Source organism: Streptopelia decaocto (assembly GCF_964273445.1).
Source record: "Streptopelia decaocto genome assembly, chromosome: 24".
Taxonomy (NCBI): Eukaryota; Metazoa; Chordata; class Aves; order Columbiformes; family Columbidae; genus Streptopelia; species Streptopelia decaocto.
Genome location: NC_138679.1, coordinates 2,337,858 through 2,359,890, shown reverse-complemented (window position 1 = coordinate 2,359,890; position 22,033 = coordinate 2,337,858). Strand labels below are relative to the sequence as shown.

Sequence of the window (22,033 nt, the reverse complement as noted above, 5' to 3'; positions counted from 1 at the left end):
TGGGGGATCAATTGCATCCCTGCAGAGACATGGGGAATTTAGCCACAGACTTTGTTGCTGGAAGGACTTGGTTGCCATGGGGCCTCTTGCATGTCACACACGCAGATGTGCCCGAGCTGAGCTGGGCTCAGGTCCTTGGAAGCCAGCCTGAGATTAACAGGCAGGAACATGCTGGTGTGTGAGCGCACAGGGAGCTTCCACCAGGTTCAGATGCTGCTGTGTGTCTATCTTTAAAAATCAGTACATTTTCTGATTAAAAATAAACCCCTACTTGTTATGACTCCAGCAATGCAGGCTGGGCTGTTGTGGTATTTATTATAAAGAGAACAATATATAATAGCAGCTGAGTTATTGTGACACCTCCTGCATATTGTGCAGTAGCTTTTTTCACTTCGACATCTCCATAGTAGTGAAAACTGTGGCAGCTTCATGCCAAGGATTATTAATAGTGCAGGCAGGCTTTATGTCCCTGCAGAATCGGGGTTGGAGAACAGGGTAGACAGACTCCCCCAGCTGATCAGCGTCCTGGTCCCCTCGTCACACGTTGGGAAGCTGAGCCGCCCTCGCTCGGGCTCTGCACAAGGGCAGCGAGATGCACTTTGTAACTGGTGCGTGCAGAAGACCGGACCAGGGCACCGCTGTCCCCTCGCCATGTCCTGCCCCACTGGTGAGCTCTGCCCATACTGGGAGGCACTGGGGCACGGCTGGTGTTCCCTGCCAGGCTTGTCACCTTGCTGCCACGCTGGGGAGAGCAGGGGACAACGGGATGCTGAACGATTTGGCCCTCAGCCCTGCGCTGCCTTCCCCTCTTTGCGACAACTCACCGTCCCTCCCTTCCCAGTGGGAAATGAAATGTTCCTTTATTGGCTTTTATGTTGGCTACAAAATGTTCCACTTTATCTCTTTTTATTTTTTTTTAATTATTATTTTTTTTTACTCTTCTTACTTTCTTCCAGGAAACACACTAATTTATGGTGCGATCTTGGCAAATCCCAATCCAGGGGAACACAAACTCGCTTGTGCCTAGTAAATGACTCTTTAATGTGCCTGTCTCCAGCCGGGCGATGAATCCGCATCTGAAGAAGGGGGAATTACAACCTTGCCCGAGCAGCGGGTTTGCCCGTGTCTGCAGGGCTGAATACGGCAGCAAAACAGCCCACGGAGGGGATTCCCAGCCGTGTATCCGGGCACAACCTCCCTTGCTGGGTCAGCTCAGCCCCCCCACGGCGCCAGGTCCAGGCGCAGCCCCCGGCGTCCCCTCTGTCCCTCGCTCCCCAACCCGCGGCCCCAGCGCCGCTTCCCCACGGCCGCGCTGGCGCGAGGCCAGACCGATAAACCAGCGCCGGCTGCTCCCATCTCGCTTCCTTCCAAAACCGCTTCCTCCAGCACCGGCCTCTCCCCGCAGCTGCAGGGACAGTGGCTGCAAATGGGGACACAGCAGCGGGGTTGTCACCGCGCGCGGGACCGGGACAGGGTGCTGCTGTGCTGTTTTGTTTGGTTTTATTATTAAATACAGCCTAGGAGGAGGCACAGAGGGACATGAGGACAGAGACCATCCTCTCCAGCCTGGCCCCGAACCTTAACCAAAAAAACCAAAACAACCCCACCAAACCAAACCAACAAAACACAACAAAAAGTTAAAACCAACCAACCAAAAATCCTAACACCACCAGACCCACCCGCCCGCCCCGTCTCCCCAGCTCCCTCAGTCCAGATTTAGAAACAAACCAACAAATAAAGAACAAAACAAGGAGAAATTCCCCGGGCAATTTGCTGCGAGCAGCAGCGGCCGCCTCCCCGCGCGACGCCTGGCGCGGGCCCACGGCCACCCCGGCCCTCGCCGCTCGCCCCGGGCTCGGCCGCCGCGGCCACGGGCTGCACGTTCTTTGGGAAGTCAGCGGGAGGGCAGGGAGAGCCCGCCCATCCGTCCGTCCGTCCATCCATCGCAGGGATGTCTGCGTGTCCACGTGCCGTGGGACCCCCGCAGTTGGCACCTCTCATGGTCTCAGTAAATGACCTCGTAAACTGTGGCTTTCTTGTCCCCCGAGCCGGTCACGATGAACTGGTCATCCGTGGAGACGTCGCAGCTGAGGACGGAGGAGGTTTCCTTGGACTGGAGAGAGGAGAGGAGGGCACAGGGTGAGCACGAGCAGCACCCCCAGATGAGGTCCCACTCCCACCCCATGGCCTTGGGGCACCAAGTTGTGCCCGGGGAGGCTGCAGGGACGAGTTTGTGTACGGGGCTGATTATTGCCAAGATACATTTACAGCTGGGTTATACGAGGCAGTCCCCGCTCTGCACAACCGCAGCCAGAGGAACGTCTCCCCGACGCTGAGGGCTGCACACCTGGAAGATGCTGGCGCCGTAGGGCGTGCGCCAGGCGTTCAGCAGGTTGTCCTTCCCCGTGCTCACAAACCACTTCCCTGGGGCGGGAGAAAATGGGTCAGCATTCGGGACTCCAAAAGGACCCATCTGGGGCCGCACGCAGCCCCAGCAGAAAACACGGAGCTCGCCTACCGCAGGAGGCGAATTTGAGGGAGAGGACGCAGCTCTCGTGGAGGTGCAGCTGGTACTTGTCGGGTTTGGTGACGTGCAGGATCTCCACGTTGCTGCTCTCCATGCCCACGGCCAGCCACTCTCCCGTGGGGCAGTACCCCAGGGAGAAGATCTGGGGGGACAGAGGGGCTCGGGCAGCGCCAGCCGGTCCCGGCCCCGCGGAGCTCCCGCCAGCCCGGCCCTACCTGGGAGCTGAAGTCGTGCTGCTGCAGCTGCCGCCCCTCGCGCAGGTCCCAGCACCGCACCGTGTTGTCCAGCCCCCCCGTCCACAGCTTGGTGCCATCATTGGAGATGTCGATGCAGCTGGCGCCATCCGTGTGGCCCTGGAACTGCCTGGAGAAGTGGAGACCGGGAGGGGAGGGTACAGCCGTCAGGGCTACAGCATCCGCAGTGTGAAACCCCGGCTGCGAGGACAGGGACTGTCCCGTGGCCTGGGTCAGACTGCGGGGACCGAGTGGTCCCAGGAGCTCGGAGCAGCCCTGCCCGCGCCGCCCTGGCCCGGGCTCACCTGACCAGGCTCTGGTTCTGCAGGTCCCACACCACGATGTTGCCGTCGCTGCAGCAGGAGAAGCAGACTTTGGCGTCGGGGCTGATGGCCAGGGCGTAGCAGGCGGGGGCGGAGGAGGTGAGCTCGGCCTTGATGCGGGGCGTGGGGGCCGCCAGGTCCCAGATGGACAGGGTGCTGGCCTCTCCACCCACGATCAGGCTCCGGCCGTCGGGCAGCAGCTTGCAGGAGCGGATGTAGTTGTCGCGGTTCTGGGGTGCAGGAGGGAGGACCCCATTAAGCCCTTCAACAGCCTATGGCTCCGAGCACTAAAACACCATTTTTCCCTGCTCCCGAATTTCTGATGCAGCTTGAAATGATCATGACTCAGTCATTTCCTTGCTTATGCATCTGTATCTTCAAGGTCAGCACCATCCAGGAATATTTGTCAGGCTGCCCAGGCCTCAAGGCCAGCAAGTCGAGGAGAGGACTTGGGTTTGAGCTGTTCAAAGCAGGCACAGGGACTCCGATTCCGGCAGCCCATTTAAAACAAACCTCAAAGAACACAGGTTAAAAATACTCTCAGGTGATGGCTGTGCGTCCCGCCTGGCTCTGGTGAGCTGAGGCCTGACAGACCATTTCATTTATTTTTAAAAGAAATAGGAGTTCTCCCTCTAGCCAGACTCACACAAGCAAAAGCAGAAACAAGGACAGAGCTGCATCAGTGATGCTTCAGCCAATGTGATTGCAGCCCATACAAAGTATCTGGCCAGGGGTTGACAATGGCAAAGGTTCGTTTTAAGTCAGAAAAAGCAATGCCAAGAGGGGGGTGCTGTACAGGCCCCCAACAGCTTGGGAGACTCAGAACAGATGGGTGGTGCGGGGTGGCACGCTGGCATCATGGAACCACCATCCCGCCCCAGCAGCCCCATCCCAGCCCCACGTAGAAACACACACAGAGACTCTGCCCAGTGCACAGACACCCCCAGCACCCCTGAGGTCCCTGACGGGGACCCCAGACACCACCACCACGACACAGTGCAGGGAAACCAGCCCGTCCTCACCAGGCAGTCCAGCTGAGCCACGGCGGTCTTGGTGCCCGGCTGCGCCACGTCCCACACCTTCACGCAGCCCTTGCCCCCGGTGTACACGTGCTGCGTGGAGTTGCTGATGGTGACGGCGCAGACCACCTCGCCGTGGGTCAGGGTGTGCAGCTGCCGAGCGTGCCGGGGGACGCCGGAGCCGATGAGGGCGTCGGGTGGGAACGGCACCGGCTGCATCTGCCCGTCGGCGCTGACGTGGAACGAGTAGGCGCTGGAAGGGGACAGAGCAGCGAGAACCGCTCAGGGTCCTGGGGGAAGAGCAGCTCAGCGTGCCCGACCCCGGCAGCACGGTGGGAGCCGGGAGCAGCGCGGTGCCCGGTGAAGCCTGGCCGGGCACGGCTGGGCTGCTGCTGCCCCCGCCAAGGCTGTGCCCCCGCTGCCGGACACGCCATCCCTGCTGCAGGCAGCCCCACTTACGGTTTCCCTGACGTCCCCACGGGCATGCTGGCCGCCAGCCCCGGGACACGCATGTGGGGGTGCGGGTCGTAGCCCACCTGCGGGGAACAGCAGGTAAGGGACGCTCGCGCCCCACGGCCCCGCATCCCCACGGCAAGAGGTTCACGCACCAGGGGGGAGCGCCCGTAGCTGCCGGCTCCCACGGCGGCCGCAGCCCCGTTGAGCTGCGGGGACATGAGGTGGAGGCTGCCGTAGGCGCCGGTCCCGGCCATGTCCCCGTTAACCGCGGGGTGGGCCATGCTGAAGGCGGCTGAGTAGGGGCTCTGCATTCCCAGCGGGTTCCTCAGGCCCAGGGCTGCCAGGGGAGAGGCGGCGTGAAGGGACAGGGCAGGGGCCATACCCACAGGGGCTGCGGGACCAGCGCTCAGGCCCAGCTCACCCAGGGAGTCCACGGAGGCCTTGGCAGCGTTGGGGCGAAACTGGGCAGCGCTGGAGGCCGGGGCCGCGGTGTCACCCTGGGAGGTGGGGGTGCTGGACTTCAGGCTGGGCGTCCCTGCCTTCTCCACCTGCCGGGAACAGAGCAGGGAGACCTGACAGCCACGCTTCCGCCCTGCGGGGGTGTCTCCTCAGGTCCCCCCGCAGCAAGCTGATCCCCGCTCCTCACCCTCCACAGCAGCCCAGCCCAGCACACGTACCGTGGGCGCATCCTTGCTGCGAGACGGGGACGTGCTGCTGGAGGAGGCCATGGAGGTCGGGCTGAGCGGGACGGGTTCCTTCCTCCCCAGCGGGACCTTCTCCGCCGCGTTCTCCCGGGACGAGTAGGAGTGCACGCTGTGCGGGGAGGACGGGTCCTGGGGGGGAATGGGCTCAGCTGCAGTAGTGCAGGCAGGAGGACAGGGACACCCCGGCCACAGCGAGCTGTGACACCCCCCCTGCCCCTTCCCAGCCCCCCGGCGCACTGACCTCATCCACCACCAAGTTGTCTTCACTTTTGTCCGCGTCGCTGCCCTGAAACGCAGAGGGCAGCTGGAGCCACAGGGGCTTGTGGCTGCCCCACCCCCAGCTGGGATGCTGGAGTGTGGGGAGGACAAGAGGGGACAGGGATGTCCCAGCTGAGGACTCACGTAGTCCGTAACAAAGTCCTTCTCCTCCACCTTCCTCTTCTTGGTGCTGCTCAGGTACTCGGAGATGCTTCGTGCCCGCTCCCCGTTGGGCAGCGCCAGGGAGCTCTGGGGACACGGAGTCAGGGGCTCCTGGGACAGGCAGCACCAACACGGGGCTGCACCGGCCCCGTGGCACAAGGGACCCCGTGCAGCCCCCGGTGCAGCCAGCTCAGGCTTCAGCTCCCACCATGGCATGACAAGGCGGACACGATGGTTTCGCCCACATGCCATGGGGAAGGGGTCCCCATGGCGAGCGCACCCACCCGCTGCCCCCCGCAGAGCTGCGCCAGCAGCGAGGCCTCGGCTGGGGAGCAGGAGCCGTCCCCGCAGCCGCCTGCGCCCCAGGACCCGGCCGGAGCCTGCGCAGCCACAGCCAAACGGTGCAAGAGAAGGAAAAGGCACTTACGGGGCCGGGGTCCCGCTCTGTCGCCGTGGCAACCCATTGGCGCAGCAGGAGGAGGAGGAGGAGGGAAGGAAGGACATTGTGCCACCACCCAGAGCCCCGGGAAAGCTGCCCGCTCCTCCCGCGGTGCAGGGGTGCTCGTGGCAGGGCCAGGCCAGCGGCACGATGACCCCCCAGCCTGTCCCACTGCAGCAGTGCTGCTCGGTGGGGACGCTCCCCACCCAAACCCCTCGCAGGCACCAAGCCCCCCGTTCCACCAGCCCGGTCAGGAGCCCTCAGGCGTGGGACAAGCCGCCCCCCACCCAGCCCCGGCCCCCACCCCAGGGAGATGCCCATGGGGAACAGAGGCAGCCCCGGGGCCCAGCACTACCAGTTCCCAGGTTTGCTGGCTGCTGGGACAGTCACACCAAACTCACCCCTGGGCTCGGTGTCGTGGACTCCTCGGTCATCTTTGGCAAGGAGCTGGGCCTGGGCCCCCAGCGCCCCTGAGAGCGCCAGCAGCCCCGGGGCGCTGCCGATGCCGGCGAGGCTGGCGGGCTGCATCCCGGAGGGGTGGGGGGTCAGGGGGATGGGGGGAGCGTGGTGCGAGAGGTGCTGGGTCTGCAGCTGGTGCTGGAGAGCAGCAGGAGGAGAGAGCAGAGGCGAAGGGCTGTGTCAGGACAGCTGCTGGGCAGGGGGAAGCGGCTCCAGCAGCAGCCCTGGGCCAGCCGGGGACTGAGCTGGGTGAGGAGGGGCAGGACACGACCCCAGGGTGTCCCCAGCCGAGCTGCGAGGGCCACCGCATCCCTCCACCACGTCCCTCCACCACGTCCCTCCCGCTACCTCCACCCACCCTGTGACAGGAGCTACTGGGATGGATGGGGGACGCTCCCCATACCCACAGCACCGTACCACTGCACCCCGAGCGAACGCGGGGTGTGGGGACAGTGGCAGGCAGAGGGCTGACGTACCCCGATCGCCGCGTTCAGGTCGGTCATAGTCACCTGCTTCGCACGCTCCACGGCCTGGACCACCTGCTGCTGGTGCTGCGGGAGAGAGGAGGGTCAGGTCACCCCGGGCTGGGACCCCAGCGCCCGCAGGGCGTTGTTTCTGCAGGGGATGGGGCAAAGCCACCCCCCCAGCCCGGCCCAGAGCAGGGATGCTCCCGGTGCCCCGAGGGAGCTCTGTGTGCTGGGACGGAGCCCGCGGGCTCACCCACCTCCTGAGACAGGAACGGGATGAGCTGGGCGCAGATCACGTTCAGCCGCTTCGCAATCTCCGTCTGGCAGCAGAGAGGCAGCGTCCTCAGGGCAAGCGGCAGAACTGCCCCCAACCTGGAGCCCCCTCCCCACCACCACCGCCCCAGCAGCCCCAGGAGCTGCCGCTCAGCACCAAGGAGCAGAAACGCCCCGGGGAGGGGCGGAAAAATCAGGAAAGCTGCTTCCTAACACCACCAACACCAAAACCACGAGCCCAGCATCCTCCACCACGACCCAAGAGGGCTCCCACCTCCTCCCTGCCAGGGATGTGGAGCCCCACACAGCTCCCAGCCCCGCGGGTCAGGCCCCCGCAGGCTCCCTCCGCCCTCGGCGCAGCCTCCTGCGGCACCACAACCGCTAATTGCCGCTCTCTGGCCGCAGGAAGCCCTGGAGAGGTGCTCTCCTCGCAGCTGCTGCTTTGCTGCAACACTTGAGTGCCACAGGCAATCAGGAGCGGCGCGGGAGGGAGCGCAGCGGCGCGCTGTGCCCCCAGCGCACCCCCGGCCGGGCAGGACCCCCCGGCCCCGCGCTGCACCACCCGGCTGGGGGTGAGCACGGAGCTCGCCCACCCCCAGCCCCACAACCACAGCCCTGGGGTTGAACCCAGAGCTTCTTGTCAGCCTTTTGTTGGGGCTGAAGGGCCCCAATAGCCGGGGATGGAGCCAAGTCCCCAATCTCCCCACAGGGACCTTGGGACACGGACCCAGGGACACCCCGCGCTGCCCTCTGGAAGAGCCACCAACCCATTTCTGCCAGACCCATAGAGAGCAGGAACAATCCAGCACCCGCCCTCGCTTCCCCTTCCGAGGGAGGCAGAAAAAAGAGAAAGAAAAGAAAGAAAGCGGGGGGAGCAAGGAGATTTGGCAGCCGGCGGTTCTGGGAAGGATTTAGCTGTCTCCCGGGGCCGGCAGTGATGGATTCTCTTCCCTAATGCACTGATGGGCAGCAGCTCCTTGGGGAGAGCTGCCTCCAATTCACTCGCACTCGTTAATGTGCAATTTACTGGCACTTTAACGCTCTCAGCATGAAAAATGATCATGCTGTTTCAGCCCCCCCAGCCACCAGCACCGTCCCCTCCCCTCTGGCTCGCGGTAAGCAAGTCCAAGGCCAGGCTGACTTGGAGAGGTGGTTTTATAAAAAGCCACAGGCCCCTTCCACACCAAAAAGCACCCCCAAACCAACAATAAATAGATTAACGTCTCCTGCTCGTTCCTGGCTTGAGCTTCCCCTGCTGAGCTGTGGCTGCCTGGAAAGCTGCATCACCACAGCCTTCCAAACCCACCCCTGTGCCACGGCCCTTGCCGGTGCCAGCGCTGCCCTCACCGGTGCCGCGGGCGCCCGGGGATGCTGGCACGGGGCAGCACCGCCCGCGGCGCTGCCGAGAGCCCTGCCCGTGCCCACGAGCGAGCGAGGAGGAGAGGCGGCGGCTCGATCTCCCCGCGGCGGCGATAACCCGCGGCTCCCGCGCAGGCGGTTCCCATTTTTCACACAATGGCCGCTGGCTGTCAGAGCAGACTTACGGGCCCTTGTTAAAAGTGCAGACAGCTCGCTGGCGGGCGGCCAGTGGCACCTGGAACCAGCAGAAAACACGCGCCTGCGAGGGCTGGGGAGAATCAGCAGCCGGAGGAGAGGAGCGGGGGACCGGGCAGACCCTCAGCATCGCCCGGTGGGACGGCGCGGGGCATGGCACGCCGTGGGACACGCCGAGAGCGGCACAACCCCCTAACCGGCAGGCGCGGGGCTGGTGACAGTGTGTGCCGGGCAGCCCAGGGCCAGCGCCCACGCAACAGTTGGCGGAGGCGGCGGGCGCGGGGAGGAAGGGGCCGCGGCTGCAGCGCGCCTCGGCAGGCTCCTCCGCAGCCTCTTTAAAAATAGATGAGAAGAAACCTTCTGTCTCAGAGCAGCTGGTGACCTGGAGCGCGGCGCAGCGGGAGGAAGGGAGGGAGGGAGGGATGGGGAGGCAGCGAGGGGGGATGTGCAGCCCCAAGGCCCCGGGGAGCCCACCCGATGCTGCTCCCCACCTCGGGATGCTCCTCATCGCCCTGGCGAGCCGGCCCCAGGGCCAGCTGGCGCTGGGCAGTTGCAAAGGCAGCGAGCCAGAGCTCGTCACCCTGCTGCGACACGGCACAACCCCTCGCTCTGCGGGAGCCCATCTCCTCCATGACGGTCCCCGAGCAGCCGCGCACAACCGACGTGAACAGTCGTGCAAGCACAAGTGCTCCAGCACTGCTCTCTCCCCGCTGCAACAAGCTTATCACAACCCAGCTGAGAACACGCTGCCGAAAGCCAGCGAGCAAATGGCAGCTCACAGCAGAGTGCACGCGTCTGCAGAGAGCTGAGACGGGCCAAGGCCACGACACGGAGCGGGCAGAGCTCCCAACGTCCAGGGAGAGGAGCACAACCCCCAAACAGCCCTCATGGGCTACAGCAGGGACATGCTTCCCATGCATTCCGTGGGGACAACCCCGAAGGGGCAGGGACAGGGAGCTGGGACACACTCCCACGCCACTGACACTCACCTGTTTGTGCATCTCAATGTTCAGGCCATAAGACATCTCATAGTACTGCAAAGGAGAGAAGTCAGCATCAGCATGGGGAGCCCAGGGGGACTCACAGCCCGAAATTCCTCCCCGGTGCTGGTGTGTGGGGTCACCCTGCTCACGAACACCCACACTGCGGCCAGGCCAGGGGGAAAAATAACGGTTCCCAGCTCGTTGTCTGGGAGCAGAGGTGTCTCTGGCACACGGCTGCAGAACGGACCCAGTCGCCGTCCGCGTGGGAGAGGCGCCGCCACGGCCCTGTCACCGCGCTGGGACAGCCGGGCTCGCTCCAACACCACAGCTCGTGCCGGGGGAAACCAGACCGTAACAGGCACGGGAAGCAGCTCTCAGAGCCCAAGCACACAGCCAACGCACGGGGAAGCCAAAGCATCCCGGGGCTGCGCGGCCTTTGATGGTTCAGAGGAGACACCCCCCGCCGTCCTTCTCCTTTCAGGTGCAGCTCACTCACCATGACATAATGACGCTGGATTTCTGTTTTTTCTGTTGCCAGCTTTTCACATTCTAACTTCAAGCTGTAAAAATAAAGAGAAGAGGAGAGAGAGGGAGGGAGGGAGAGGGAGAAACCCCCTGCCCACCTCCCAAAGTCTCCCGGGCTGGACAGAGCACAAGCGCTCCCAGCACACCCCATGCTCCAGCCTCCTGCTCTCAGGTTCAACCCCACTTGCCAGCACAAGCCAAGAAAACCACCTGAAAGAGGGTGGGAAGGGGCTGATAAAGAGGAGATGGACAGCGAAGGGATCAAGGCATCGGGAAGCAGTCTGCAGTTTTAACCCCCTCCCCAGCATCTGCTTCCCAAATGGAGCGAGCTACAAAGCCGAGCTGCGTTTCAAACCTTGCTCTGCCCAGCACCGCGCAGGGAAGGGGAGGTGATCCCGGCGGATCAGATAAGTGATGACTCCAGCTCAGCCCAGAAGCCGGGCCCTGGAAGTCAGCACCCTCGTCCCAGGGCTTTTGGCAAAAGAAAGCCGAGTTTCTCCCTCTGGCTGTGTCATTTCAAGCTCCCAAGGTGGTGCTTGGCACAGCCGTGCTCCAGATGGACCAGTGCCCGCAGCAGCACGGGACGGCGCTTCCCGCCAGCCCGCACGGACACCCAGCTCTCGCCAGCACCCGTTGGGTGCCCAGGACCCTGCTGGCACAGCAGCTCTCGCAGCTCCTCACCTGTGGTATTGGTTCTGCAGGAACTGGAACTCCTCCTTGATGCGGTCCAGCGTCTCTGGGTAGGTCAGCTTGAGGGACTGGGGGGTGCTGGGGATGGCGCTGGCAGCGACAGCAGCTCCCGAGGCAACCGAGGGTGCCTGCAGATGGGCCTAGGCAGAGGAGGGGACCCCGGGGTCACTGCCCATGGCCAGCGAGGTTCCAGAGTTCCCTGGGGCTTCCTGCGCTTGGGAGATCAGCACATGGAGGAGGAGGAGGAGGCCGTCACCGCAGAGGAACCCGGTGACAGCCGGGCACCGAGGGCAAGCATTCTCCAGCTTTTCAGCACCAGTTCAGCCACTGAGCCAGACCAGGAGGATGAACAACCAGCGGCACAGAGCACACAGCGCTCGGGCCCTCCCGCCCAGCCCCGGCACGGGCTCCGTCCTCACCCACGTGCCACACGGCAGAGCTTCCCACCCGCTTGTCACCAGTCCCACGGTCATGCCCTGACCACAACCCGGCTTCCAGCACGTCGGCAAACCCAAATCCCCGCAGTGCTGGGGCTCCGCAGCTGTTTGCGAAGAGCCACAACACTCCTGCGGGTTTTACGCGCTCTCGGCACAACTTGTCCGGCCAGGGCCGACCCGTCCCGCAGGTGCAGGGCTCGCTTTGGGGTGCCGGCCCTCCGCGACCAGGCCAGCGTGGCTGTCACCGCCCGCCTGGCTGCCCACGGCCCCGAGGGGACGAGGCCAAACCGCGGGCTCACCGGGGGCCGGTTCTGCGGGAACATCTTTAGCACCAAACGGGCCCAGGATCCCTCTTGCTGCTCCAGGTCCCGATGCAGGCTCAGGACGGGGCCTGGGGACGCTCCCCAGCTCCGGATCAGGTCCTGGGAGAGAGACAGGGAGTCACCGCCCGGCGCTGCCCGCTCACCGGCCGAGCCCCGGGACACCGGCTCCCCCCGCGCCGCGCACCCCGGCTGAGCCACCCGCATCCCCGCGGGGACCGGGGGACCCCGCGGCTCCTTCCGGGCCCTGCGGGACCCGCCCGCCGCAGGACCCCCCGCCGCCCCCGGCCCGCGCCCCCCCGCGCCGCGCAGACAATGGCCCCGCCGCCGCCCGCAGCAGGTACGGCCGCGGGGAGGGACCGGCCTCGCCGCCGCCCCAGCCTCGAGCGGCCCCGGCCCCCGCCCGGCGGGAGTCCCGGAGCAGACCCAGCCCGGCGCGGCGGCGACCGAACCGGACCGGTGCGGGACGGGACTCACCGCGCTGCTGGCCCCGGCCCCGGGCGCGCACCCCTGCGGCGGGGCGGGCCGGGCCGAACTGCGGCGGGCCCCGCAGCACCGGGCAGCACCGGGCAGCACCGGGCAGCACCGGGCAGCACCGGGCCCGCGCCCCCTCCCGCCCCGCCGGGCCCGGCGCCCCCGCCCGCCGCTCTGCGGAGCGCGATCAATGAACGAGCGCCAGCGCCGGCTCCACGTGGGGCCTGGCCCGTGCGGCCAATCGCCCCGGCCGCCAGCCAATGGGAACCCGCGGGAGCGGCCCCCACCCACGTGGGGCGCGCCGAGCTGCCTTCCCATTGGCCAAGCGCCCCGGCCGCCGCGGAAGGTGTCAATCTGGGGAGGCTGAGCAGCCAAATAAGGGGCGGCTCGGGCGGGGAGCGGCGTTAACCCGTGCGGTGCCGGGCGGGGGCACCGGGGAGCCCCGGGGGAGCCCCGGGAGGGCGGGCACGGCGGGGGCAGCTCCCGGGCCGCCCCCCAGCGGCAGCCCCGGGCTCCAGCCCCGGCCCCGCGGCGGGACCCCCCCCGTCCCCGCCGCTCCCGCAGAACGGAGCGGTTCGGTTCGCACCGAGCGGCCTGCGCCTCCCGCCCCGCCCGCACCCCTTCCCGCTCACCCCGCTCTGCTGCTCCGGCCTTGCTTTGAGTAAACACTAGACACAAGAAGCCGTTGTCCCCCGTTGCACTCTCCCCTACCCCCCCGCCCCCCCCCCCCCCCTTTTTATTTTCCTTAATCAAGAAAAGAAACGAAACCCGAAATCCTCCCCTGGGGCTGCGGGTCTCGGTTCACCGAGAATTCCCTGCGTCATGTGATGGCGGGAGCATCCTCCTCCTCCTCCTCCCCGGTTCCAGCCTCTCCCACGGCCCCCGGAGCCCCCGGCCCGCTCCCCGGTAGGGACTCCCACACATTCCCCCCACCCGCCGGCACAGGGGTCTGGCATCCAGCTGGCCCAGATGTGGCGCTGCCAGCACCCCGGCCCCCCCGGCAGCGCCCGCAGCCCCGCGGGACGCTGCTCCACGGCAGAGCTGCTGCCCTGGGAAGACTCAGGCGTGGGCGGCTGGTTGAGCTGGGGAAAGGGACCCCCACGTCGCCAGCCCCAGCACCCCCCCCAGTCCTGCCCGCCCTCCTCCCCAGAGCCCCCCGTGTTTCCAGCCAGCGCGCTGGGGTCCGTACAACCCTCTGGGTTTTTCTCAAGGGTTTTCTGGTGTTTTTCTCCTTTCAGGGAGATGGGTTGTTCGATGTTTTCCGCTGCCTGCAGGTCAATCCGGGCTTACACAGAGCAGGAAATAAAACATTCGAAGAGCGGCAGCTGCGAGGGGTCACCCTCTCCTCCTGTTTAACGTTAATCCACGGGCAGGCCCAGCCCCATTCGTCCCCACCGCAGCTCGTCCCCTTGGTCCCGTCACCATTTGGGAGGCGGCGATGCCATCGGCCCGTGGGACGGGCCCGTCCTCGCACCCCAGCGCAGGGACAGGCCTTGCGGGGGGATGAAGTGACTCCGCTGAGCAGAAAGCAAAGCAAACCCCACCACTTCCCCAGCCCCTTTTCCTTTGCCCAGGTGGTGTTTGTTCAGAGAGACCCCAGCACCGCCATCCAGAAGGGAAACTCCCTCCCACCCAATTGAATGTTAAATGCACCCCTTGAATTAGCTGAGCCTGCCCGCACCCAAGGGTGACGGCATTTAAGGGGTCGCATCTGCACATTGCCCGGAGTGGGGACAGCACAAGGCGTTTAAAACAGGAAGGGAAAAATCCAACAGAAAGCAAACGATCCCAAAACGCATACACAGAGACGCAGCCGCACACATCAACACACACACGCACGGGTCAGGAAGCAAATGGGGTGATGGGGAGGGAAAGAAACAACTGAAATGTTCAAGATACATCTGATTTTTGTGTTTGGTTTATTTTCTAGGCTTTTTGTATCTTTAGGACACTCCGGTGATCCCAGACCTGCTCCGGCTGAGATGGGGCTGGGGAGGTGCGTTGGAATTTGCCTTTGCGTCTGTTCCCCGTCACCGTCGCACCGGAGCGTGTCGCCGCTCACGCCGGCTCCTAATGCAGCGCTGGTGGGGGACGAGAGCCCGTCCTGGGGGATAATTCACCTCCGGGCCCTGTTAGAAAAGAACAATAATAATAATAACCTCAACAAAACCACTAAATAGAGCGTGACTGCACTAAGGCCACCCTGCGTGTGCCCAGAGGGCTCGGGAGTCCTGGAGCAATGGGCTGCGTGGCTGGCGGGGGGGAGAGTGGCAGAAGAACGGTCTCCCAGCCCTTATTAGATTTTAAAATGTAATAACAGCACCATGTCTATTTTTGTAGATGGAACGGATCATTTCTGGAAGAGGGCCATAAATCTCAAAGGGAGGGGAAATAATTTGGCCAAGGTCATGTCGAGGCGGCGAGAGTGTAAAAGGGGAAAAGATATTAAAATAGCGACAAAATAAGCAGTGGAGAGCTGGACTAAAACACCAGCTTCACCCCAAGCCCCCTCCCCAGCCTGGGAACCCCGTCCCCTCTGCCCTGACACTTTAAGCATCACCCACGGGGCTGAGGGGGCTGGTGAAGGAGCAGAGAACAGAGACCCCAACATGCAGCTCCTGGCAGGACCCTGGTGCCCTCAGGCGGGTCTTGCAGCCCCTTCTTGTCCCTCTCTGTGGCCACAGCAGCCCCCACGCTGTGCTCGGGGACCCCTCGCCATTGTGGCAGCTCATCCACCACCATGCAGGTCAGGCCTTCCCGAGCAAGGGCCAGGACGGGTGGGAAAGGCCGGACATCCCGCGGCCGGGCTGGCGCTTCCCGAGCGCGCGTCCCTGGCAGAGCCGCGGCTCCGTGCGGCTCCTGGCAAGCGGCAGAAAACAAACTGCTGCTCGTACCCTCTGGCTGCTGCTCCGGGCTCGGCTGCCAGCTCCGCCGTGCCAGAGCAGCTCTGGTGGGGCTCCGGGGTTACGTGGCTCCCAGTGGCACCCGCTGGCCGAGGGGCATCCCCAGCCTGCACCAGCCCCTGTGCCAAACACCAGTGACCCCCGCGCTCCAGCAGGATGGGTCCCAGGCTCCTACCCAGCTGCTCTAATGAGAAAGGCATCATTTAGCAGCCTCCCATGGGGGGGCTTTCCCATTCTCGGTTCTTCCTCCTTTTGCTATTTGATTTCTTCTCTATCCCCTTCCTTCCTTTGGTGAGATCAAAGGAGTCTTTGTGGCACCGGGCACGTTTCATAGGAATCGTCGATTAGAGTCGGTGGGGCACTGATGGGAGGAGAGGAGGAGGAGGAGGAGAAAGAGAAGGAGGAGGAGGCTGGAGGGAGCCCCGCGGTCCCCGGCCGGGGCTGCGGAAGGGCTGGGGCTGCCGGGGCGGCCCCGCGGTCCCGCCCCGCTCCGGCGGCTCCGCCGGGCTCTTGCTGCCCTCTGCCGCCGGCCCGGCGCTGGGCACGGCCCCGGCGCTCCCCCGGTGCTCCCCGCGGCGCGGCGGCGGGAGGGGGCGGGCGCTGCCCGGGGGGCGGTGGGACGGTGCCCGGTGCTCCCCAGGGGAACGGCCGGGCCGGTGCCAGCGGCGGGGGCTGCTCGGGGAGCCCAGCCTCGCATCGACCCCTCACCGGGGTCTCCGCATCCTCCAGGGCCGTGCTGGGCAGCACCGTCACCCCCGGGAGCACAGCGGGGTCCTGGCCCAACGCCCCACGGAGAGGAGGCCCAGGGGACACGGCCGCCTGCCCCACGCCACACGAAGCTGCGAACATCCCCCGGGAAGGTGTGACCTGCACCAGCTGCAGCCACCGGTCCCCTCCCGGCGTGTCCCCAAGCAGGGGCCACCGCGCGTCCCCCATCCGCAGGCTCATCTGGCAGCAGCCTCCTCCTGTGGCTGCCGGCCAGGGAAGGGGATGTTTAGGGGATGAGTAACATCCTTCCTGGCAAGGCCTCCGCCGGCTCCTGGAAGCGCGTTGCGGGCACTGGGAAGCTCAGCCCCTTCGCCTGCCTCTTGCCCCAATCAGCTGAAGAAAGATGTCAAGAGCAGGAAGGATCCTGGGGATGGGGCCAGGGCGAGCGAACCGAGCCCGTAGAGCCGGCAGAAGCCCCAGCTGCCAGGGAAGGGAGGACGCTGCGTGGCAGAGCAGGAGGCGGCCAGGAGGCACAGGCTGGGGGAGGCAACGCAGGGCCCCCTCCAGAGCGGGGCTGCAAGCCAGAGCCCGGCTGAGCGCTGCCAGGAGCGGCTTATTTTGGAAAGGAGGCGTCTCAGCTGAGCACTCGGTGTGTGGAGCTGCTGCCGCCGGGGAGCAGGATGGCTCCCAGGTCCTGGCCATGCCTTGCGGGCCAACGCTGCTTGGCGTGAATCTGCCCCAGCACAACCAGGACTGGATCCCTAACGCCTGAGTCACCCGCTGCAGTGGCCACGACCAGGACCAGCGAAGGGATTACAGAGTTCGCAGCAGAAAATGGACCTGCTTCGCCTTCCCCAGAGGCCTCCTGGTGTCCACAGTGCTGAGAAGCCAGCACAGGGGCAGCTCCGTGCCTGCACATCTCTGATGGTTTGGGATGTCGTGAGCGGGGTGAGGTCTCAGCCCCTTTCCCGCGCAGCGGCACGGCTCGGAACAGGCTGGGGAAGGAGCAGCCGCGCTCCCCCCGCGCAGCAGGCGGCCCTGCCCCTGGAGCCGCACGCTGCAGCATTGTGGCCCAGCTGGTTTTTCCAGAGATGCATCCAAGGGGCGAAATCGGATCTCAAGGGAAGGGAGCTGGCACGTTCCTGGCTGCGCACAGGGGCTGTCAAGGCAGCGCCAGGAACTGGGCACCGTGGCCAAGCACAACCGAGGAGCCAAGGTCCCAAACCTGCGCTGGGCCGCACTGCCCCCCACTCCAGAAGCTGCTGCTGCTGCTTTACAGCCCTTTGTTTGCAAACTGCGTGGCAGAGACACCCTGCGCCAGCACTTCCCCCCAGCTTTGTTTTACACCATCAGATCTTAAACAACCAGCCCAGGGGGCTGGGACAGGGGGAAAGACCCTGCGGAGGGACCAGGAAAGGAAAACTCTCAAAGGAAAACAGAAAAGCATCACGTGGGGAGGGAGTTCCCTCCGCACAGCGAAGGTGTTTTTGGTCAGGGCTTGTCTAGACCGGAGCAACCCACACTGCGTGAGCACATCGACACCCGGCAGCGAGCACGGGGTGCGCGGGGCAGCTGCTGCTCCGGGCCAGGACGGACCGGGCTGTGCTGACCCAGAGGCTCTGGAGGCAGAGCCACCCCAGGACGGGCCTTTTCCCCCCACGAGGGTGCTCCTGGTCCCTCCTGGACTCAGCAGCCCCGCCAGGTGCCCCACACAACAAACCTCCCTGCTAGCGATGGGCTTCAGAGCCCATTCCCTTGGAAGGGGAAACCCTGAATACTTGAGCCCGTCCACTCCAAGACCAGGAGCATCCATGGAGCAAGAGAACAGGCCTGACACAGACATTCTTTAAGGATGATCTAATTTTAAAACCACATTTTTATAAAAACACATCATAATGAAAATGCGTGTAGCTTAAAAAGAGGCCCAGAGCGCTGCGGTGCCGGAGGCAGCTGCGTGTCAGCGCTGGGACGGCTCCGTGGCCCATTCCCCACCTTCCCAGGGAGCCCAGAGTTCTGTGTCCAGCTCCACATCCCCCTTTGTTTTCCTTTACCACAGAAAGCTTCTCCCTTTCCCCCTAACACCCCGCACCCCCTAAAGCACCAGCTGAAGCTGCAGGAGAGACAAAGGCTGGAGCATCCCCTGGCCTCGGGCATGAAGCAGGCAGGGTGCAAGCTCCTGCTTCCAGCACCGCAGGATCAGGCACCCCCGGAGAAAAGCCCGTGCAGCCTGCGCTCAGAGCAGCCGCCGCCTGCCACGGCTGCTTTGAAAGGTAATCAGGGAACAGAGAAGAGCTCTGGATTGCTTTAATCCTTTCCAAAAAAGTATTGCTAGCCCAGCAGCTGTCCTCCTCCCCCTGTGTTTGCGAGGATTTGTACTCATAAGGCTGGATAATTTGACAGAGATAACACACGCTCAGCGCAGGCAACCTCAGACTTCCCGACCTGTTTGCTCTTTGCTCCGCATGGTTTGCCAGCCCAATAAATCCACCCCGCGTGCCACCCTCCCCTCCCTCCCTCACGCAAAGGGCTGGGACGGCAGCCTTGGAGCGTGACTCAGATGCACAGGGGACCGAGGACCTCCCCGCCTCCCGCGGCCACGGCGCCGGCACCGCCGGGCACCGGCGAGCGCAGCGGCACAGCGAGCCGGGGAGCGGGGCTGTCCCGCAGGTACCTGCAGCGCCAAGAGGCACCGGAGCCAGCGGTTAATACAGAGCCAACGTCCTCGTCCCCCCGCGCCGGGAGCGGCGCAGGGCGCGGCGAGGGCAGGTCGGCAGTCCGGCACGCGTGGCTCACGGCGCGCCCCGGTAGCTGTAGTGATTGCGGTCAGGGTCGTTCATGGTGAGCGGCAGGCTGGGCTTGCGCTCCGGGTCCTTCTCGTCACACTGCCGCGGGGGACGGTGCTTGAAGAAGTCTGAGACGTAGCGCACCTGGAAAAGACCGACGGGAAAGAGGGGTCGGGGATCCCTCCCGCAGGCTGAGCTGCGACCGGCAGCAACGCGGCAGAGTCGGGTCACGCAGGGGGACACTCACGATGAGGACGGCAATGAGGGCCCCTTGGAGCAGCCCCGCCAGCACATCGCTCCAGTGGTGCTTGTAGTCCGACACCCTGGTGTAGCCCACATAGATGGCGAAGGCGATGAGGAAGAACTGGATGGTGGGGCGCAGCAGCCGGGCCCACTTCCCCACCAGCCGGGCTTGCACATAGAGCTGGGCAGGGAAGAGGGGAGCGATCAGCAGTGCGGGGGCCCCAGCGGCCTGAAGACGGGGTGCTCAGGGCACTGCTCGGGGGACAGGACCCGCTGGGGACTCGCCGCCTGCCCGCAGCACGGCACTTACCGCCAGGAACATCATGCAGTACATCCCGAAGGAGGAGTGCCCAGAATAGAAGGACAGTCTGTGGGGGAAAAGGGACACATCAGGCCACAAGATTTAACCCCAGCACCCAGTTGGACCCCTTCAAGCCACCCCCTCATTCTGCAGGTTCTGCCCTACGGCAGGAGAGTGTCGGTAGCAGCTGGAGCTTCCACCAGCCGGCAGGAGCCCGGCAGTGCCGGCGGGGTGGAGGGGACGTGTCCTGCGCCCCCGTGGCTCACCTGGATTCGGTGACATTCCTGCTCTCCCCTTGGCAGACATTCTCCAGCTGCACGTAAATGGAACAGTTCACCTTGGACCAGTCGGGGTTGCAAACAGCCAGGAAGTTTGGCCGGAGGCGGCCAATCATGTATTTGGCCAGGTCGGTCAGGGACTGGCTGATGGCCGCCCCGAAGAGGAAGGTCCCCACGACCTTGTAGAGGGCAGCCAGGTAGTTGTTGAACTCCGACTTGGAGTAGAGGCGCTCCGTGTAGACCAGATATGCCTCCCCTGACGAGATCTGCAGGGACCAACGGGACAAGGGGTGAGGGTCTCGGGGTTCCCCAGCACTAGGGTAGAAGATGCTCCGGCTCTCAGGTTTGAGGCAGAGGAGCCTCCAGCCCCCACAGAGCCTCTCCCCTCCCTGCAGGGAACCAGCCCCACGGGACACGGGTCTCACCACCCTGAGCAGAGCTGGGCTCGACCTGAGGGTCCTGTGGCCTTGCTGGGGGTCTGGAGATGGGCTGGGACCCAGCTCCTGGGTACAACCTGCCAGGATGTCCCTGCCCCGGAGGGAAGGGGATGGTGCTTCCTTACAATGGCAACGGTGCAGGTGATGGTGACCCCAGCCATGAGGCCATGGGTGATGGTGTCCGCCTTGTAGGGGTAGCGGATGGAGTCATCGTTGCAGTAGAAGCCCCGCTTGTATGGGGAGTTCACCAGCGTCAGGATGATGAAGGGCAGAGACGCTGCAAGGCAGAGAGAAGGTGAGGACTGGGGATACTCATCTGAAGGCTCCACACAGACACCCAGCGCCACACAGTCCCCCCGTCCCTCATCCCCGGGGTCTCCGCGCCCCACTGCTGGGGACGGATCCCCTCTGGGGACACAGTCCCGAGCCACCTGCACCCAGGGCAGGAGGACTCGCACCCGCCAGGGCGCCAGCCCCGACGCTGATAGGGCCCTATCGGAGCTCGCAGCTGCCTGCGGCGCCCAGATACCACACGAGACGGCCACGAACGGGCACTTGCGGAGCCCCAGCGCTGCCCGCTCTACCCGGGCAAGGCCCCGGAGCCGCGGTGCCCCCGCAGTCCACCTTAAGCCCGGGCTCCTCTCCCGGTTCCGCCTTTCCCGGCGGTTCCACCTCCCCTCGCTCCACAGTCTCCCCGGAACACGCACCTTTGTCCCCGCCCGCACCCTCCTCCCCGCGCCCCTTCCCCGGGGGGTCCCTCCGTGCCCGGACCCGCCGCCTCCTGCGCTCCCGGTAACAAACCACGGGCTCGGCGCTCCCCGGGCTGCCCCGCCGCCCCCCGCTCCCCCCGAGCGGCGGCAGCAGCGGCCAAAAGGCGCTGCCAGGAGCCGGGAACGAGCCCCGGCTGCTCCCGCCCGCTCCGGCTGCTCCCGCCCGCTCCGGCTGCGGGGAGCGGCCGCCCGGCGCAGGGGAGGCTGCAGACGCCTCTGTGTACACCTCAAACGTTAATTTGCCGCTCGAATTAGACACCGCTTTTCTTTTTGGATAATTCCATCCTCCAAAAAAGCTCCCCTAAAAATAAAGAGACACCGGCACACGAGGCAGAAAAGTGATCCAAACAAAAACAGGAACCTGCCTCTCCCCACCGGTGCTTAGAGCCCAAGAAAGCAACTCCCGGCCCGGGAGGTTCAGGCTGAAATTACGACCTGGGCCTTTATTTTTAGTCCGTCTTAATTAGGTGGTTGTCAGCGTCAGTTTTAGAAAGGGGCGTTTGCCTGCACCGGGGGGTGGGAGGCTGGCGGGGCACCGGGAAGGGGCACCCGGACCCAACCGCCCGAGGCTGCGGAGCCCCCGGCCCCGCTCCGGCCGCCCGCGGAGCGCAGGGCCCGGCCGGCGGGCGGGCAGCCAGGGCGGCAGCAGAAGGAAACGTCCGTCCCGGCCGAGCAGCGCGGCGGGGCCCTGCCGGCAGCCTCCCGGCACGGGACCGGCTCCCGGTTCCCCGCGGAGGCCGCCGGACTCGCCCGGGGGTCCCCCCGCTCCCGCTCGGCCACGCAGGTCAGCCCCCCCAAGGCTCCGGGCAACGGAGCGGCCCCACGTCGGGGCACCAGCTCCATGGCGGGGTCCGGTAGCTCCGGGCCGGGCGCCGGTGCTCCCGGGGCCGGTGAGCTCCTCGCGGAGGTCCCGAGCCCCGGGACAGGGGCCGGGCAGGTGCCTCCGGTGCTGCCCCCGGCTCGGCCCACCCAGCAGCACCAGCAACAGTGTTGGCGCAGAGCACCCGAGACCCCCAGTACCGGACCGAGCCCGCGGCACAGCCCCACCGGGAGCATCGCGGGGGGACACGGGGACGCTCCGGAGCCCCCCGGGGCGGGGGCGCCATGGCCGCGCCGGTACCGAGCCCTCACCGACCGCCAGGCAGAGCACGTCGAGCACCACGAAGACCTTCCTGCGCTCCATCCCGCTGCCGGTGGCGGCCCCGCGGCCCGGCCCCACGGCTCACATGGCCCGGAACGACGCGGGTCCAGCCGGGAGGTGAAGTCCGGGCGGACGGGACGGGGCGGGGCGGGACGGGGCGGCTCCG

General features: G+C 65.4%; 2 protein-coding genes across 6 annotated transcripts; both read right to left on the bottom strand.

The window, feature by feature from the left end:
• Window positions 1–1,700: 1,700 nt before the first annotated feature.
• LOC309449788 (transducin-like enhancer protein 1) lies at window positions 1,701–12,497 on the bottom strand. Of its 5 annotated transcripts, XM_082072183.1 has the most exons (21): window positions 12,307–12,496; window positions 11,809–11,931; window positions 11,064–11,212; window positions 10,354–10,417; window positions 9,864–9,908; window positions 7,305–7,367; window positions 7,057–7,131; window positions 6,523–6,718; window positions 6,110–6,126; window positions 5,665–5,769; window positions 5,504–5,548; window positions 5,236–5,391; window positions 4,980–5,106; window positions 4,711–4,895; window positions 4,562–4,638; window positions 4,106–4,355; window positions 3,066–3,313; window positions 2,743–2,890; window positions 2,519–2,669; window positions 2,348–2,424; window positions 1,701–2,113 (listed from the first exon to the last, which is right to left on the bottom strand). In XM_082072183.1, exons 2-21 carry the CDS (start codon window positions 11,830–11,832, stop codon window positions 2,006–2,008), a joined length of 2,310 nt encoding a protein of 769 aa, XP_081928309.1. In that variant the 5' UTR covers window positions 11,833–11,931; window positions 12,307–12,496; the 3' UTR covers window positions 1,701–2,005. The 5 variants fall into 5 exon arrangements, with proteins under 5 accessions (XP_081928309.1, XP_081928307.1, XP_081928308.1 ...); XM_082072181.1 differs by having other exon boundaries at window positions 4,711–5,106; window positions 12,307–12,497; XM_082072182.1 differs by having other exon boundaries at window positions 2,519–2,890; window positions 12,307–12,497.
• A 5,259-nt stretch (window positions 12,498–17,756) lies between these two features.
• On the bottom strand, window positions 17,757–22,022 carry PLPP2 (phospholipid phosphatase 2). Its single transcript, XM_082072245.1, has 6 exons — window positions 21,858–22,022; window positions 20,082–20,233; window positions 19,508–19,785; window positions 19,251–19,308; window positions 18,945–19,121; window positions 17,757–18,841 (listed from the first exon to the last, which is right to left on the bottom strand). Exons 1-6 carry the CDS (start codon window positions 21,907–21,909, stop codon window positions 18,704–18,706), a joined length of 855 nt encoding a protein of 284 aa, XP_081928371.1. The 5' UTR covers window positions 21,910–22,022; the 3' UTR covers window positions 17,757–18,703.
• Between the last annotated feature and the right edge of the window lie 11 nt (window positions 22,023–22,033).

Coding starts and splice junctions, on each gene's coding strand:
- LOC309449788 (XM_082072181.1), bottom strand. CDS start 11,832: ATGTTCCCGCAGAACCGGCCCCCG. Junction 5,107..5,235: donor GCAGCAAGGATGCGCCCACG/GTACGTGTGCTG, acceptor TGTTCCCGGCAG/GTGGAGAAGGCAGGGACGCC. Junction 2,114..2,347: donor ACGGCGCCAGCATCTTCCAG/GTGTGCAGCCCT, acceptor TCCTCTCTCCAG/TCCAAGGAAACCTCCTCCGT.
- PLPP2 (XM_082072245.1), bottom strand. CDS start 21,909: ATGGAGCGCAGGAAGGTCTTCGTGGTGCTCGACGTGCTCTGCCTGGCG. Junction 19,309..19,507: donor AGGAATGTCACCGAATCCAG/GTGAGCCACGGG, acceptor TTTCCCCCACAG/ACTGTCCTTCTATTCTGGGC. Junction 19,122..19,250: donor ACTGCATGATGTTCCTGGCG/GTAAGTGCCGTG, acceptor TTCCCTGCCCAG/CTCTATGTGCAAGCCCGGCT.